Source organism: Nilaparvata lugens, chromosome X (assembly GCF_014356525.2).
Source record: "Nilaparvata lugens isolate BPH chromosome X, ASM1435652v1, whole genome shotgun sequence".
Lineage (NCBI taxonomy): Eukaryota > Metazoa > Arthropoda > Insecta > Hemiptera > Delphacidae > Nilaparvata > Nilaparvata lugens.
The window spans coordinates 89,930,509-89,948,084 of NC_052518.1; the positions used below are offsets into that span (position 1 = coordinate 89,930,509).

Below are 17,576 nucleotides of genomic sequence, written 5' to 3' on the forward strand. Positions count from 1 at the left end.
TATTATTAGTATTTCTATTTTAAACGAACTAAATGCAATATTTTTTTAATGTTGATTAGTGTAATCTTGGATATGTGAACGCGATAAATGATTACTCAATATTTATTGCATATGTTAGTTCTGTTCTTTATTGTAATTTGTTGGTAAATGTTAGTTGGTAAATTAAATTTATTTTGAAAATTAGTATTGTCTTAGCTCTAACCTATGTCTTCTTTTTTAGACTGCGAACAAGTTTACAAATTTATTGATCCGTTTGATGGACTGAGCCGAGTTCGTGACGATATCCAGGACCGTCTTGTTCGTTTAAGTTTGGAACATAAGGTTAGTATACCAACCGACTTCTATTTCCGCTAAATCAGCTAAACAGAAATCTTCAGTTAATTGAATTTGCATCTCGCTTGAAACTCATGCATTTCAAGGAATGTGGGAACAAGAATGAGGAATGAACTGTTGGCTTTCAGAGACGGAAATTCAATAGATTGATGCATTGATCATGATCTATAAGTAAACTTTTCTCTGTTATCCTTCACTATGTTTTCCTCACATTTCCCCTCTCTCTTATTTGGAATAGTCTAAGCTCAATTTATATAAATATTCATCTAATATCTATTTTTCATATATTCTTGATAACTTTTCAGCTTCAACTGTCTGATATCTATTCTTTCAAATAAACAATAATCCTTGAAATTCGTCCATATTTTCCAGCTTGAGCTGTATGAATATTATTTGTGATTATTTATAAAATTTTAGATATGTATAAACTCACTAGCTTTGGCTGTTTGAATACTATTTGTGACGCCACCTTGAAGAAACCTATTCAGTTATCCTATTTCCTTATTGGATTGAAAGTTGATTTAACAAGTAGTTTCTGATCTGGAAATAATTCTTGATGGCTGACAGAATACTAGTTGAATCAACTCATTTTACTGTATTCGAATTGAATTCAATTAAACTGAATTTAAATTGAATTTGAATCTCTTCACTTCTTTATACAGTTATTAGAAATAAATCAAAGCTCTATCTGAAAGAATTTAGCACCCACATTTTGGGTACTATACTCCCAATGCTTATACCAACCTAATCTGTAATCTGTGTTTCGTTTAACAATTCTTAATAGCATCATTTATCATGTTTGCTTGCGGCTTTGGTATTCTTAGCATGAAAAAAATATATCGTATTTTGAACTAAAAATAATTTTTGTTCCAAAAATATAATTTAATCATAATAATAGTGAGAACTAACAATTTCTTTTAGTTTTTAACTATTATTGAGTTCCCAAGTACAGTAATTTCAAATTTATGGTTTTGGGTGTATTTAGTTATTTATTTAACAAGGTGAATAACTTTTGATAGGTTATTTTTGGGTTTAGTTAACATAAGTATGATGTTAGAATTCTAATGTTTTTACTCGTATATTTATGTAAATAGTGTTTTTAAATAAGTATGGCAGTATTCTACTAAATTTGGCAGTAGAGTATTGGAATTTGATTAAATCAGCTAATTCCTGGCCAACAGACATTTGATCGAGTCACAGAGGGTTTTCCAAATGTCTTAGTGAAAGTAATAGAGATAACTTTTCAGCAGTAAAATCTGTTTGAGAGAGGATGTTTTAACTAGAATGTGAACAGTTAATTTTTCACCGAGATATATCGACATCAGCTATTTTCTATAGAAGGCAGTGCAAGGCAGAGAATCGGCAACGCTGTTCTTTCTCCACAGCCATTATAACGTCGACCGCAATATGATAACACGTAGTCCAACATCCGTGGCCTTCTTGATATCATCTTCACTTGCTTTCCGTCAAAATCAATAAATATTTTGTTAGTCATAATCCTGATCGGCCACAGTATCAAAATTATTCCATGTACTCTATGTAGTTTACATATGAGTAGGTAGTTTACAAACTTATTCCCCTCAATTGAGCTGTGTAACTAATCCGCGAATAGTTCACAAAGTTTAGTGTGGGCTTACGCATTCTGCCATTTATTTCCTTCAATACTGAAGTATAAATTCCCGATTAGGTAGTTAACACCGAAGCACATGTGCGTTTCATGTCATTCAAGGCGAGGATCGGCCGACGCGACTGTGCGTTCAGTCTCATACTCCAATTAATCACTCTGTACTTTCTGATTATGCAATTTAAAGGATAGATAGTCATGTGAGCCCTGATAGTATATATATTTGGCTTGCTTGATCAGCTGTTCGTTTTTGGTTAGTGTGAATTTATTAGTGTCAAACCTTAACCTTAGACCAGTTATAGAATAGACACGGCCCATTGTATATTCATACTGAAAGTCGATGAAGCCAACATCTATTGCCATATCACCATATCGTGACGTCAGCATCGAATAGAAAAATTCTGTAGAGTTTGTTTACATTGTTTTCTATTTCTATTTCAGCGGGAGTTTACCATTTTCATAAATAATAATTTACTTCCATCTGAAATAGACACAATCAGCTATGGAAAACAATGTAAACAAACTCTGCAGAAGAGTTTTCTATCCGATGCTGACGTCACGATATGGTGATATGGCAGTAGATGTTGGCTTCAGAGGCTAGGCTTCCCAGCGTGTCTATTCTATAACTGGTCTAAGTGTCAAACCAAGTAATTAGAAACCTTCTATATCACAAGATTTGAAAAAAATATTTTGTACATATTGTGGATTTGGACAGTCTCATACCTAATTGAAAAAAGAAGCACACCCAAAAACATTTGTTAAGATCGAAGTAGGCCTAATTGATTTTATGTGTTCCATATAAAAAATAGTAGTGAACACACTTGTGTTTGTATTACTTGTACTTCTAGAACAGATAATGAAGCATAAATGCTGTCAACTCAAGTGTGCGTTATTATTATCTCCAATGTAGAAACACATATAATCAACTATGATCATCTTAGATTACAACCAAATTCCATTTTATTGGGAAATTAAGGTTGAGTTCATCTCCTGGCATGTAGGTGTATTTCCAGAGCGACTTAGGAGACGCAGTGACCGTGTTGAAATCCTATTTCCATCAACGGAACTACAGCTGTGTTAAGGTGGACTCCCACATATCAGTATCGGAGTCAGTGAAAATATAATTGCCATGAGCTCTAATGGCACTATTCCCACTAAGCCCCGCCAAACTAACCAGTATGAATAAATTATAACTTATGGAAATGATATTCTCTTTGTTCACTGATATGTGGGGTTCCTCTTTTAAGGAAAGATATCTAGTTGTCCGCTATCTAGTTGTCATTAATTTTCGAAATCATACATTGGTTTCTTGAAATAATGTTGGGGGACATTTAGAGATTTATTCGAAATTTGTATAACATTTCAGGAAAGAGAGAGCGCTCTTGAACAAGAGCTGTGCCAAACAAGGGTAGCACTTCTGCACCATCAAAATTCTGCGTTGGCAGCTGCCGCCCCTGCCCCTCCCCCGACGGGCGATGTTTCAGGCGATGATGAGGTATCAAATTCCATTCAACTTGCACCGCTCTATAACTTTATTCTAGGCTCGTCTTGTTTCATGATTAGTGAAGGGATTGTGGGATTTCCATTGTTTCTGCAACCTTTTTGGTTTATATAAACATTTTTATTGTTTATGCAAGTTCCATGGTTTTTGTGGGGACATTATTCATAGGTTTCTGCAACTTGCATGTTTTTTTGGGAATTTACATGATTGATTCTAACGGTTTGGTTCGTACGTTTTTTAATACCTTGTTCACTTGAGCTGAATTCCCACAGATCAGCGTACATATTCGATACTGTGAAAATAGTTTTCCAATTAGTTCTAATGGGACTGATCCACTCAGCCTGACCAATCAGCTATGAATAGTCCCATTATAACTCATGGAGATTTTTTTTACTAAACCGTTCACTGATACTGATACGTGGGAATCTGGCTTTAATAGTTTTTTACTCCATATAGCCTAGCATTAATTGCTTATTCGGCTCGTATTACATTAGGATACCAGGATGGGACACCAGTGGTGTGCGTGTGTAATATTAGCTATTTGGTTTAACTTCCTACGATTATTGTTGGTGACCAGTGATGTTTATGGTGTCCCAAGTGGCATAAATCCAATGGACCGTGACTCACTCGGAAACTTGCTGTCTCAATGGTATCCTTGTATGATACGAGCCTTATTGATTTAAACAACTGTAAGCAACAAGTCATAACTGATATAACTTTCATAACATCATGCAACTAATAACTTACATTTTTCACCAATCATTTTTCAAAGTGTAGACACTCGTCGTTGGAATTATAATAATATCTTGGGGCCACATTATACCTGAATATGTTTTTAAAAAGGTTTCCAATAATGTATTAGCTCTTGATATGTGATCGAATATATCTATGGTTAGCTTTCCAAATAAAATATGTGTATACTATTTGAAATCTATGAAACAGTTGAAGTTATAAGGTAATTTCATCAAGGCTTCAAATGAACCTGTAGTGAACAATCACCTACCTCAAAAGTTATAGAGCCGATATTTTATGAGAAAATATAGAACAATAATTCTTCAAAGCTATAAATCAAATTTGATTGTCTAATTGTTAGGAACCATATCATGATTAAATTATATGAATTTCACTAGCTCACATGCTCAGTCTTTCAGTTTTTACGAACTTGCTTTGACACTCAGATACATTATGAATGCTGCTCATTTTCTTGTAATCAATGAATGGTGATTCATTGAGCCATATTGTTGATACGGTGGCCATTATGGAAATAATTACACCATGGCGTATAAATCAGTTTTCGCCAGCGATTCTAGCTTGTGAGATTCTTAAATTGCGTTAATTTTCAAATGATTGATTCTTTAAAAAATGTTACTTTAATGATGTTGATTTTTGGCAACTGGTGAATGGACATTCTGTATTGTGTAACATATTTCCTTTGTAATTATTCCTTTCATATATTACATTGTTAGTAATTTACTCATTGTCATATGGCATAATCATGCTCTGTAATGTGCTTACTAATGCTTATGCATTAATTATTCATGCTAACTATATTTTGATCGCTACCTTGCCAGACTCATTTATTGTGTGCTTTGAAATTCAGTCACCACACCTAAAAGCTTGGATTAATGACTGCCGTCTAATTTATTGCCTTCAATTGAAATATCAGAAATGTAGAAATACATTGTCATTTGAATAAAAGCTAGAATCTAGTGACTAGCAACATTAAAGATTATGGTTTCTCGATCCATTCAGAGCTGCGATGTATTAACATACGGGTTTGATAGTTTCTATAATGTATTTTCGACAGTCTTTGATTATTGAAAATGGACGCTTGCCATTCGAAAATACTCCAGTCAGTAAGTAAACAAAATTGCTTATTTCCTTGAATAATTGACTGAACGTTGTTATAAAAAACATCAAATCCGTGTGTTAGCAACATTAGTTCTAGTTATCGCCAAAATTCTTAAGCAAATGTTAGGACCGTTAGCTGATAATATTATCATAGAGAAACAATAGCGTAAGTAGATGTCCCATGGTATAGGACTTTTATGTCGCAATTTTTACTGTTAACTCAAGCCGATTATTGTCGATTATTGCCGATTTTTAATGTTTTGTTGGGGTGAAAGTGTATGAACGGCACAATATGAGAGACTACCAGCCTCACACAGCTTCACGGGAAAGAACTACGTGGACTATCGGCTTGAGATAACAGTAAAAATTGCGACATACATAAACACCTTATACCATGGGATATCTACTTATGCTATTGCTTCTCTATGATATTATGCAGCTGACTCGAATCCTATTATTAGCAATTGCTAGCTTCCATTCAATCGACTTATTGACAGCTATCCATATTTATCCATAATATCCAAAGTAGTTAATTTTGTTGATTTATGACATTCAAGCACCATACCTTACCATTATGCACATTTTGTATGCTTTTAAGTGATTGATGTCAGTAATGTCAAAATTATTTGAACGTTCGTTGACTTGATTTACAATTGCACATTGTGGGCTTCCATTACATTTAAAATTGGTAGATGATACAATTTTGTAGATGAGCTAATCAACAAAGAATGCAGCCATATTCCATAAGTCGTGTAACATTTATCAATTATTGGGCTGGATGTGTCGTTAGTTCAATGGCTTTTGATTTCTGAAGTAGGATCTCATTTCAGGATGTAGAGTGATGATTGGATATCATCATGCGTGTGCGCATTTACGATGAATTCATAAATCAATCAAAATGCACAGGGACTTTGATTTTTTGGAGAAAGTGTCCAACTTTTGATGGCCTTGTCAGATTGGAAACCAGTTATTTTTAGTTCAAGAATTTATGTGTCCATTGGAATAGTGTGTATTGTATTATTCATCTATTAGTTATAAATCATACATTCTTATAAATCATTCATCTATTATATTGTTTTCAATTTGATAAAAGTTCATTTGAATTTGAAGTGCAGTAAATGAGTTTATGTCATTAAAGTATAGACCTGGTTGAGATAATCTTGACACCCGAAGTTTCAACAATCGTATTAACGAACGTGTTTTTGAATTTGCAGCAGGGTTCCTTATGCAGCACGGAGGTGTCTTGGGAGGCGGTGGAGGAGCCAGTGCAGACTCTGTGGGTGCCAGACCATGCCGTCAGTCATTGCACGAATTGCCACAACAAATTCTGGCTGGGCAGGCGTAAACATCATTGCCGGTAAGATGCAAACCACATCAATCTAAATGTGTCACGTCACTTTCCACATTTAGGTTAGGCGCATATTGAGATGTAACATGTGCAAATAGTCTGCTAGACGAATACATATAATATAATAATGCTCATATTTAGACGAGGCTGACCTGACATGAAGTTGATAAAATGAATAAATATGATTTTATTGCCGTTAAATTCTTAGAACAATAGGCAAAGTCAAATATAGAATACGTTCTACAAAAGATGAAATTAAGTTTCACAGCAACTGTACACACAAAATAACATTACTGAGTCTCAAAAATAATATTAGTACTTGGTTCTGGCCGCGACATTTTTTTTTTCATTTTCATTTCATCTTTTATCCCACTGACCACCTATGAAAGGGGTATAAGGATTTGTCAATTATAATTCAAGTCGTCAATCTTTGCATTCCATAATGCAAAAAGAATTCCTCACTGGAATAAGGACAAACCTGCAACAACTCCTCCCTCACCTTAATTCTGAACTTTTCACCTGTGAGAGCCTTGACGCGTTTTGGCAATGAATTATAAAGCCGAATAATTCTTGCACTCTTTATCCCCCTCTCATACATACTAGTTCGATGAATGTCGTCTCTGAGGTTTTGTCTATATCTGGTATTGTATGAGTGGAACAATTACTGTACTGTATTGAACCCATCTTTATTCTTATCAATAAAACAAAGATCTCAAAAATATATACACCTGGTAGTGGGAGAATCTTTAACTCTTTGAAATAATCTCTTCAACTTGTTCTAATAGATTCACCCACCATCACTCTAACTGCCCACTTTTGGATCCTAAATATATGTATTGCATGAGTTGAATTGCCGTATCGAGGGCTTAGGATCACATGAGCCTAACTACAAAAATTGTTATTTTTGGATTTTTTAGCGTATCTGTGTAATTTTTTGTGCTCTATTTAGTGACACATGAGCTTATCTCATTGCCCTATTGGTTTACAAGTTGGGTTATGAGCCTATCTACATTGTGAAATAATGTTTAGGATCACAAAAGCATATGATGAATTGGGCTACTGTGACTCTAATCTAGTTGATGGCATTTCCTGCATAAAAAGAGTTGAGCTTCTGTGGCTCTAAGCATATGTCAATTCAGCTGATTTTTAGCCATACATTAAGCAGCGCGTGGCATACTATACAACCTCTATTTCAAGTCTTTCTTGTCACCTCCTTCTAATATTGAGGGTATATTCTGGTTATTCTTAGATATTTTGGGAAGGTTGCCTGTTCAATGAAGACAATGAATGAGTTTATTATGTCCAACAGTGGAACTACTAAATTCGTCACCACAGAATTACAAAATTTTGCCAGTTATAGTGTTGTATCCATCTGAGTTGTTGAACTTTTGCTTTTTTAGAAGTTGATCCAATCCCGTTTAAGTCTTTCAAATTCACAGAGTATTGGAGCATCTTTTATGTTTTGTTTGTTAAATTAGTAGTACTGCAGTTAGCTTTGTATTTTGTGTGAAGTAAGCATTTAGCATATTGCTAACATGGTATAGTTTATCTACTATCCTGTTATCTTTTGTAAAGTGAAGGTTTTCACGTTTGCCTGCATTTAGTTTGCTCCTCTCCTCATTTATAATCCTCCAAAGCACCTTTTATTTATTATCAGCCTTCTCTACCTTGCCTTCGATTTGCATCATTTTTCATTCATCACATCCAAGTCAAAAGATCTTTTTAGATTATTGTAGTGTTCTCCATCTGCCGTAGATCCAGTTAGCATACATTTTAGATTTGCATTGAGCAGTCTATTCTTCAGAGCTATGGTGTCTTTGTTCCTGAAAACTGAGTTTTTAAAACAGTTTATTCTGTTAGGTTCTCTAGGCATTAATTCTTCTATAAGTTGTCGCATTATTTTTGTGAAGTGATTATATTTAGTTTCAGCCTGTAAAGAGTCTGTTATTGGTCTCCAGTCAACACAACGTAGCTTTGATTTAAGCTCTATCAAGTTGGACATAGAATAATTTCTGGCATACCTGTACATAGCCGCTTCATGTTCAATCCAACAGTTTATCTCACAGACTATAATGTGGTAGTCAGGAATTTGATTTGGATAGGCCATGGATTTTATCATTTCTATTGGCAGATTGTGATAGCAGTCGTCAATGCTTGTGGTTGGTGTCCGGTTACCCTAGTAAGCAGGCTCGTCTATATTGGATATTCCTCTAAAACTAGCTTACAATGCAGCATATAAAATCAACGCCGAGAAAATCAACGATTTAATGGTCTAGTGCAACTAAGGGGTTATTCGTGAGCAATACAAAAACTTTTAAAGAAGTTTGTTTCCTGAATCAGCAGGAGAACAATTAGATTTCAGTGATGAAGAAGCATGAAATAGGCTAACAGGATTGGGCTGGGAGGTATGGATGATTTGAAATAACAATTATACACTCATTTTTAAACGAAACTCGAAATTTATTTTTTCAGTGTGTACCTTGGATGTAGCCTTTATAAAAATTAGAGAGGAAAAAATAAAAACATTGATTATGTATGAATAACATCTGTTATATGCTGTCCGTTTTTGTCCATACACTCCTGTGGACGTTGTGAGAAGTTGTCTATACTCCTCAGAAGCATTGCATGTGGTACCGTCAAGGCAACATTCAAGGTACACACTAAAAAAATAAATCTTGAGTTTCGCTTAAAAATGAGTGTGTAATTATTATTTCAAATCATCCATCATACCTCCCTACTCAACCCAGTATTATTGCTTACAGAATATCATTTACCATTGAAAGAATTCATTGGAAAAAATCAAATTCATTGAGATTTTAGATTGTTTTTTAGATATTCAAATAAAGAAGAATTCATTGAAGATTCATTACATCATTATTATGATTCAATAATTTATTATTCTATATATACATCTCATTTTCATTTTGTTTGTTTAGTAGTAGGCTGTAATTAAATGATAAAATTATTGAAAAAACCCTGTAGGTCGATTATTTCAGTAATAAAAATAAAATGATAGTAATATATTTTAACTTGCCTAAAATATTATTTTTCTTTATTTGATATTTTTTTGTATATTTAAATATTATTTATTGTTTTTTTTTCAAGTAATATCACGCCAGGAATAGCGAGCAAGAAAACATCCTAACAAAGCCATTCATGAAATATATTAGAGTCACAAAAGCGTAAGTCAGGAGTAAATTTTTAAATTTAAATTTGTTCGATGAAATTTTGTTTATTCTTTGTATGAGTTGTATAATAATGAAGCAGTAAGAGCCATATTTAAATACTGTATAAATGTCATGGAAATTCTATAAATTGCAGGAAAAATGAAAAATTAATTCTTAAATCAGTTTTTAGGCTGTACTGAAAAATTGCCATTTTGTAGTTAAGCTCCTGTGATCCTAAGCCCTCGGTATGAAAGAAGAGATTAGAACACAGCAAAATAAACACTTCTAAGCGTTCCTGTATCCAGCAATTTCTTCACGGTTCTAAGAACAAATAATGCCGAGTTGAGTTTGCTTTTTAGCTGGTCTAAATGAGGTCGCCAGGAGAGTTCAGAGACACCACACGTTAACGTCACACCCTCCAAATGGGAACCTGCGTTTAGCGTATCCCGTGAGGTGTGATACGAGATCTACTACCCGGCAGCATTGCCAAGTCGGTAGGCGAGAATCACGGAGGAGTTTAGTCTGCATTGAGTTGAACCACCACTTTACCGTTCCGGCTGTACGTGGGCTGGGCAAGCCCGGACGTATCCTCTATCTCGTCTACACACCAGGAAAAATACTCATGGTTCCCAATTATGTACGTCTGCATGGTGGGCATTTACACGTTCACCACACTGGCGCCCATAAGGGGGCGCGAGCGTTTCGGAAAGAATGACCAGTGTTCGGATTTTTCGACATGCTATGATGGTACTTACAGAGAAGACGAAGGCGTACTAAATTCCCACAGTCTGGGACCCGAGGTCTGGCCTCCCGGGGGTTTCACATGCCTGCTACTTCCAAAGATGGGCGTACCCATGTTCCCATAGTCTGGTCTCTCACTGGCGTCCCCGAAACTCCACCAGATTGCTTCACTGTGCCCAGCTACTCCCAGGGACGGATAGCTCTGTCGACTCGGTCTAGCCAGAACCTCACATAGTCTGGAGCCTTCACTCAGCCTTACTGCTATTGGCTAGGCTACTTCCAGGGACGGAGTTACATAGTCATCCGTGTGCACCTAGTGTTCGCCCTAGTTGGCATTTCACCACTCTGCCCTTCACCATGAGAAGCAACGACAGTGGCTGATGTGGTGGATCCTGAGACGGCAGCCTGTGAGGGCCATGCCCCCCCCCCCCTAAGGGTCTCAGCACCAGCCCGATCCCATCAGGGCCCGAATAGTAGTACTGTTAATTAATAACATTGAATACAATACAGTCTTATCCTCAAATGAACCGGGCTTCCTTGTTCCCATAGTGCAGATCGCGCTGAACGCGTAGCGCAGTTTCGTGGGTGAAATAATTCTTGCTAGATGTGTTTTTTCTATGTTGGAAGCACACACAACACACAACGAATGGCACTGAGCTTATAAGAGGAGACAGCAGTCGCTGTGGTCTGTTTTGGAAACTATAAAATAAATTGGCGGGACACTGTTGTCTCTTGGCTTCCTCTGTTATTAGCTCATTGCTATTCGTTCTGTTATAATAATGATCATATTATGATAGAAACGAGAAACTGTGCCTCTGCTGATTTACTCGCTTATCCATTCTTTTGCATATCCACACTTTTTCATTTTACAAAAACTCATCCTGTGTAGCGTCTCGCTCACGTGCTGGCCAATTTGCGCCTTGCCAAGCGACACGCGTGTTGCGTCTTGTCGTGTTACCAATTTGCTCTGATCTATAACTTTGTGCCAAAAAAATTCACGCTGTTTCATATGCCACACGCCCCAGTCGCGTCCCAATATGCAAAATATGCACCAATCATATCATAGTATTATACCATTGTCTGTACTTAGTAGTTGACTAATACTAATTTTTACTTTTATTAGTTGAAGCTTGTTTCACGCCGGTTCCGTTAGTTTACATTCGCTGCCGAAAACGACTTGAAACACAATGTGTTTCGGAAAAATGCTGAACCTAATTAGAACCGAGACAGAGTTCGGTACTAATTCTGTATGTATGAAAGTTTTAAGTCGTTTTCACATATGTTCTGTTGGGTTTCTGTTTCAACCTGATCTCTTTTTAAATCTTTAAAGTCAAGATCATGTTGTTAATTTTATTCTTGACTTTAAGCATGTCATGCTTCTGACGCCTGTCCCATAGTGAATATTGATCATCAATGGAGAGGAGTCGAGTTGTTTCCGTGTGAATTATTTATTTTTAATTTTTCACAAGTTTTGTCCCACAACACTGTTTTTGATTGCACTGTAGAAATCAGTTGATCTATATCAAAATCTGGCAAACAACTCAATTTATTAAATAATGATACAATAAATTGACAGGAATTATTTAAAAAAATGCTAGAATAAAATTAACAACATGATTTTGACTTAAAAGATTTAAAAAGAGATCAGGTTGAAACAGAAACCGAACAGAACATATGTGAAAGACTTCATTATTGTTTGCTGTTCCCGGCAACGAATGAACCCTGATGAAACCTATTGCTGTCGAAGGTGTGTTCGGTGCTGTGTGGTTTTTTATTTGGTTTCACACTTGTCGGAATCGACCGAAAACGAACAGAACTGTATACGTGTGAAACAATTCCAATTATCTGTCAACTGAAAGTTCTTTCAAGAAATGGCATCAGTGAATATGTGAAATGAAGCGAAAACTGAGATCAGTAGAAAATTCTTTCGAAGAGTAGTATATTAGAGACTTCTAGAGAAAAGGTAGCATTGGTCCGTGTAATATCATTCACCTAAACAAACCTTTAACTGGATCTAATAGAGGCTTATCAGTATTTACTCCTCAGTGTTCAATATGATAATATTAAGCTACTCAACATTGAAATTATTTCATGTTAGTGAGTCTGAAATTCGAAACTATAGTGAGCTCCATGTTATAATGGTAGTGTTTAATTGGCAATGGTATGGCTATCCTTGTCTATCATTCAACAAAGCGGATAGCGTTATCTCTTTCTCGCTTTGCTCTGTTGCCAGATCGTCTTTCAACAATGTAGAATTAATAATTAATTAGCAAAATATTTCATCTTAATTATGAAAATTCATTATGAAATTATTGAGAAATATAGTTCCTTGCGTAATAAAATATAATTGATTATTTTAAATTAGAATGAACAGTTAATATTACATCAATAAACCTGTATCAGCTACCGTGTATTAGAAATCATTGACAAGACAGTGAGGATCGGCAAAGTTGTTGTCCTATCTTTCTCCACTGTCATTATAACGTGGAGCTCACTATAGTATATCGTTGTGTATGATGTGCGTGGTTCTCATCATAACCTTAGGCAATTATAATTGAATTAATTGCTTCAAGTGGTAATACCTTGGATACTTTCTCACAATTTCGTTCCTTTTTTTCAGAAAATGTGGCCAAATCTTTTGTGCGGATTGCTCGGAATACCTCGTCCCACTTCCAGATCAAAAATTGTTCGAACCTGTGAGAGTTTGTATTTCTTGTAGACAAGAGTTGAAACAAGTTGATATTGTATTTAATGTTTCGTGGGGGATCAAGTGATCATTATTGCACTTGTTGAATATTTCCATGAAGTTTTCTGTGATTTTCGATAAAGAAAAAATGTTTATATAATGATGCATTATCATTAAAACGTTTTATTAATGTAATATTTGAGAGAATACCGTTTAATTTTAATGCTTGTAACCCCAGTCGACTAAGTTTTAAAATTGTGTAAAGAAGTCGCAATGTTTGAAAACTCAGATGATTTCTGAGAGCTCTGATTCACGCGGGGTCCATCTCAAACTTTTCAGAACTACTTTTCACAGTTACGGTGGCCAATTTGAAAAATGAAGCTGGTGTTTGCGCGCTGAGGTCAATCTAGTTTATCATTAAATTGAAAATTTCCATCTGTCAAGTACTTTACTTTTTAACATCAATAGATTTGAAAAAATACTTCCATTGCAACTGATATCTATCATTGATCATAAGATAGAGTTTTCGGTACAAGTATTCTAGTCATTCTCCAATTCAGTAAGGAAACTTCACATAATTAGCTTTACATTTTCGATGAAATTGGAATTATTAGATTTCTATATTACTTTCTACTTTCGTGTTTCTATATTGTTCTCTCCATTGCAAACTAAAAAAGTATTACAAAATTCTGTTGATCGTTAACTAATTCACGATTAATTTATTTCAGTTATGAATAAAGTAATCAATCTTAAAGAATTATAAGAAATAAACATTAAAGTAAACGGTGTTCTCATCAATATTTCTTCTTTATCTAGTTTCTCGTGTAAATACACGTTTGCAGTTTGATTCAATGTTAAAACTTTAATGTTTCATAGAATTATTATTGTTGTAGCTCTCCGTTCATAATTTATTGTAATTAGAATTAATAATCTTTGCTTAATGAATAGCTTCTTTTTGTTGATAAATTTTAGTATTATTAGTAATAATTAATTGAGATGCGTTGCCACCAAGATACCATTGGTATTTTCCAGTTCTTACAAATGTCAAGAAAGTAATAGGCTACTTCCATTGCTTTACTGGGCTCAAATCGATTAGAATTAATATTTGGCCAAAAATTACATTATCTTGTAAGCTTTGTAAGTTGTTCTACTCCTGTGCCCAATTCATGGATTGGTTATATTCCTTGAATCAATTTTTATTTCTGTTATCAATTTTTGTTCTCAATCTATTTAATTCTCTGAAAATTTTTCATTCCTTAATTCAAATATATATTACGTTAAGTGTTTGAAAACATCTTTCCAGTTTCTAGCATTAATTAAAAATTCAATTCAATGAAATAAGACATTAATAAGTAAAAAAAAAGAATTAGAATTGTTTTTTCAATTAACAAAAAATGGAAATAACTATGTTTAGGTGGTATCACCTTGGTATCAGGACTACTCATCTCAATTAATTAAGTCAGTTGATTATCTTTACTCTTAATTTTGAGTTACCTTAATTGTTGTTTATCTGTATTCTTTTTGGTTTCGATTAAAGCGAAAATTTCAAAGACTGACAAAATGCTCTTCTCGAAATGTTGTAGCAAAATGTTAATTTTTCTATTGTCTATTTTTTAAATGTCTTTTTTCGCTAAAATCGTTATTGTTATAGTTGTATATTTTCTCTATTCGGGGAATGTGTTTCACTGACTTAGTCATTAGTTTGAAATCACTTTAGAATTAAGATGTTATTACAACCATAGAACAACTGGAGACGCCTTGCCTCGGAATGGAAAGCGACTAAAAATCTTGAAGAGCTACATTAAATTTTGACTGATGAACTCGTTCATAATGTTAATTAGTCCCACTAACCATCAAATTATTGGATTGCCTTAACAATCGTTAGGCTATTTGAAAACTATAATATTCGTTCATCTCGTTCAAAATTTCATATTTGTATTCAAGATTTTCCCAGTATCAGAAACACTTTCATCTGCTGAAATCAATCAAATCTAAATGGCTCATATCAACTTTTCATCTAAAATCATGATTCCCAATTATTTCCTATCGTATTAAGTCAATGAATTTCGAATTTCTGTAGTTTTTATCTTGTTATTGAAAAAATCAACATTTAATTCGTCATCCTCTACCATATAAAATCATTATTATTGGTTCCATAATCATTGATCTATAATAAATATTACTCTATTTCTATCTGATGGAAAAACTGAAATAGTAAGCTTTGCTTTCGCTAAATTAAGCGGTCCGGAGTAATAGTTGTCACCATAAAACAGATCGAGTAACAAGAAAGAATAATATTTTTAAAATTGATAATTGAGTTATAAACCATGACTATTTGTTGATTTTTTCCAATAAATCTTTGGTGCTGATAACTTTAAAATTTCCATAGCATTTCATCATATTCCACGGTCATTCCACTATAATTTCTCATCACTTGAGTGAATTGAAATCATGTAAACTTGCAACTTTTACTAAGAGAGTAGAATTAATCATATAGAATAACGTCTGGAACGTTTGATTGTGTAGACAACTTACTATGTAAAAGTGCCTTAACGACACCTAAATTTTTTTCTTTTTACCGAGATGTGAACGATTTCTAGTAAAACATAATTCAATAAGACAATAAGTAATGTAAAATAAGAGTGAACTGATTGAACATTTCAATTTTATGTTATTATTCGACTTTATAAATTTTTTGTTGCTTACAATACTTTTAAGTTGGATTTGCAACACACTATTTTAATATTGTGCAGTAATGTCTATTGTGAAAAATCATGTCAAGTATGCTATGTTGTACAGAAAATGGCATAATATTTCCATGACATGATTAGTCCAAAAGCAGCACTTGAAATCAGTTCGTCAGTGTGACTTCCATGCTCAGTTTGGAAGATTTATTTGCAGGTTCTATCTGTTCCAATTTTACTTTGTTGCAATTCCTAAAATCGTTTAAGAGAAATTATTACAAAACATAGTTGCAATTCCTAAAATCGTTTAAGAGGAATTATTACAAAAACATAGTTGCAATTCCTAAAATCGTTCAAGAGGAATTATTACAAAAACATAGTTGCAATTCCTAAAATCGTTTAAGAGTAATTATTACAAAAACATAAAACAGTAATTTATGTAAAATACACTATCAACAGATACAGTCAAATATTTGTAAAAAAGAGTGTAATGACTTATCAGTTGGATAGTGAGTAAATGGCACTTTATTGACAGTTAAAGTCAATTTTTTGTAAAAAAGTGTCATGACTAATATTATCAGTTGGATAGTGAGTAAATGGCACTGTATTGACAGTTAAATTCAAGTTTTTGTAAAAAAAGAGTGTCATGACTAATATTATCAGTTGGATAGTGAGATTTTATAAGATATAATGTAATAGTTTATCGGGTGTTTTGTTGTTGCAAGATTTTGATTACCAAGTATTTGATTAGTCTTCGTTATTACTTTGTAATGTATCTTAAATAAGTGATTATGTAATGTATTGAAAGTGCTCGTCAAAGATCCAGTAATGTTTTTCACTGTCATTTTGCTAAAAATTATTTAGGAGATAACTTGCGTTGATGCAAATTGTAAGGATCTGTATTAAATTGAATAGCACAGTTGGTTCGTGGTTACATTATGTTCTAATAAAATTGATTTACTATGAAATTTGTTTGTACATTGATTTGACAAAATAATGTGTTGAATGCACTCAGCGGCGGGCTGCTAAGGTACGTCTGAGGTGGTAGACGGCGGCTTTTAGGCGCTCCTGCTTCTCCTGGAGCGCAAGTTTGGTGAGGTGAAGCTGCTGAGCATGGATCCGCAGCTCAATGCAGTGGTTGGCAGCTTCCTCAAGGATGAGCACCTTGGAGACGCGGTTCCTTCTGTACATGAGGCTTGGCACAACGGCACGCAGCTCCTCGAATGAGTTCCTCAGGTCAATTTCCATTTCCATCCTGCGATCCATGTTGTTGTGGCCATTTGCCAACTGCTTTATTTCACCACGTCAATTTCCTCTCCTGTAACAACCAAATATTTATTGTTTTCGACCAAATTACAAAAGTCTTCTCAAGGTCCATTTCCTAAGCGACGACTAAAGTAGAACGTGCACTAGGTCAGTGGAGCGGCGCGAAGAATTTTTGAATTGGAATTAAATACATGATCAAGTGCACGGACGGTAGGTCGGAAATTTTCCGCGCTCGGGTAACTTCGTGAGGGATCAGCTGTTTCCGACCTCTGTTTTAGTAAACATCCTGCTATTCTGTCGTCTTCCAGTTCACATTCTAATCAATTACCTACGATTACGGTAAGTTAATGGGATGTACCAACATTTCCTCTTTTT

The 17,576-nt window shown here is 34.4% G+C and overlaps 1 protein-coding gene across 1 annotated transcript in view; it reads left to right on the forward strand.

Annotated features, from left to right (window-relative positions):
* LOC111052095 (myotubularin-related protein 4) overlaps positions 1–16,903 on the forward strand; it is a 37,487-nt gene extending 20,584 nt beyond the window's left edge. The window contains exons 13-16 of the mRNA XM_039442100.1: positions 221–321; positions 3,324–3,452; positions 6,524–6,666; positions 13,186–16,903. Coding sequence (XP_039298034.1) covers positions 221–321; positions 3,324–3,452; positions 6,524–6,666; positions 13,186–13,339 — 527 coding nt within the window. The 3' untranslated portion in view covers positions 13,340–16,903. The remainder of the gene's footprint in view (positions 1–220; positions 322–3,323; positions 3,453–6,523; positions 6,667–13,185) is intronic.
* The last annotated feature ends 673 nt before the right edge of the window (positions 16,904–17,576 follow it).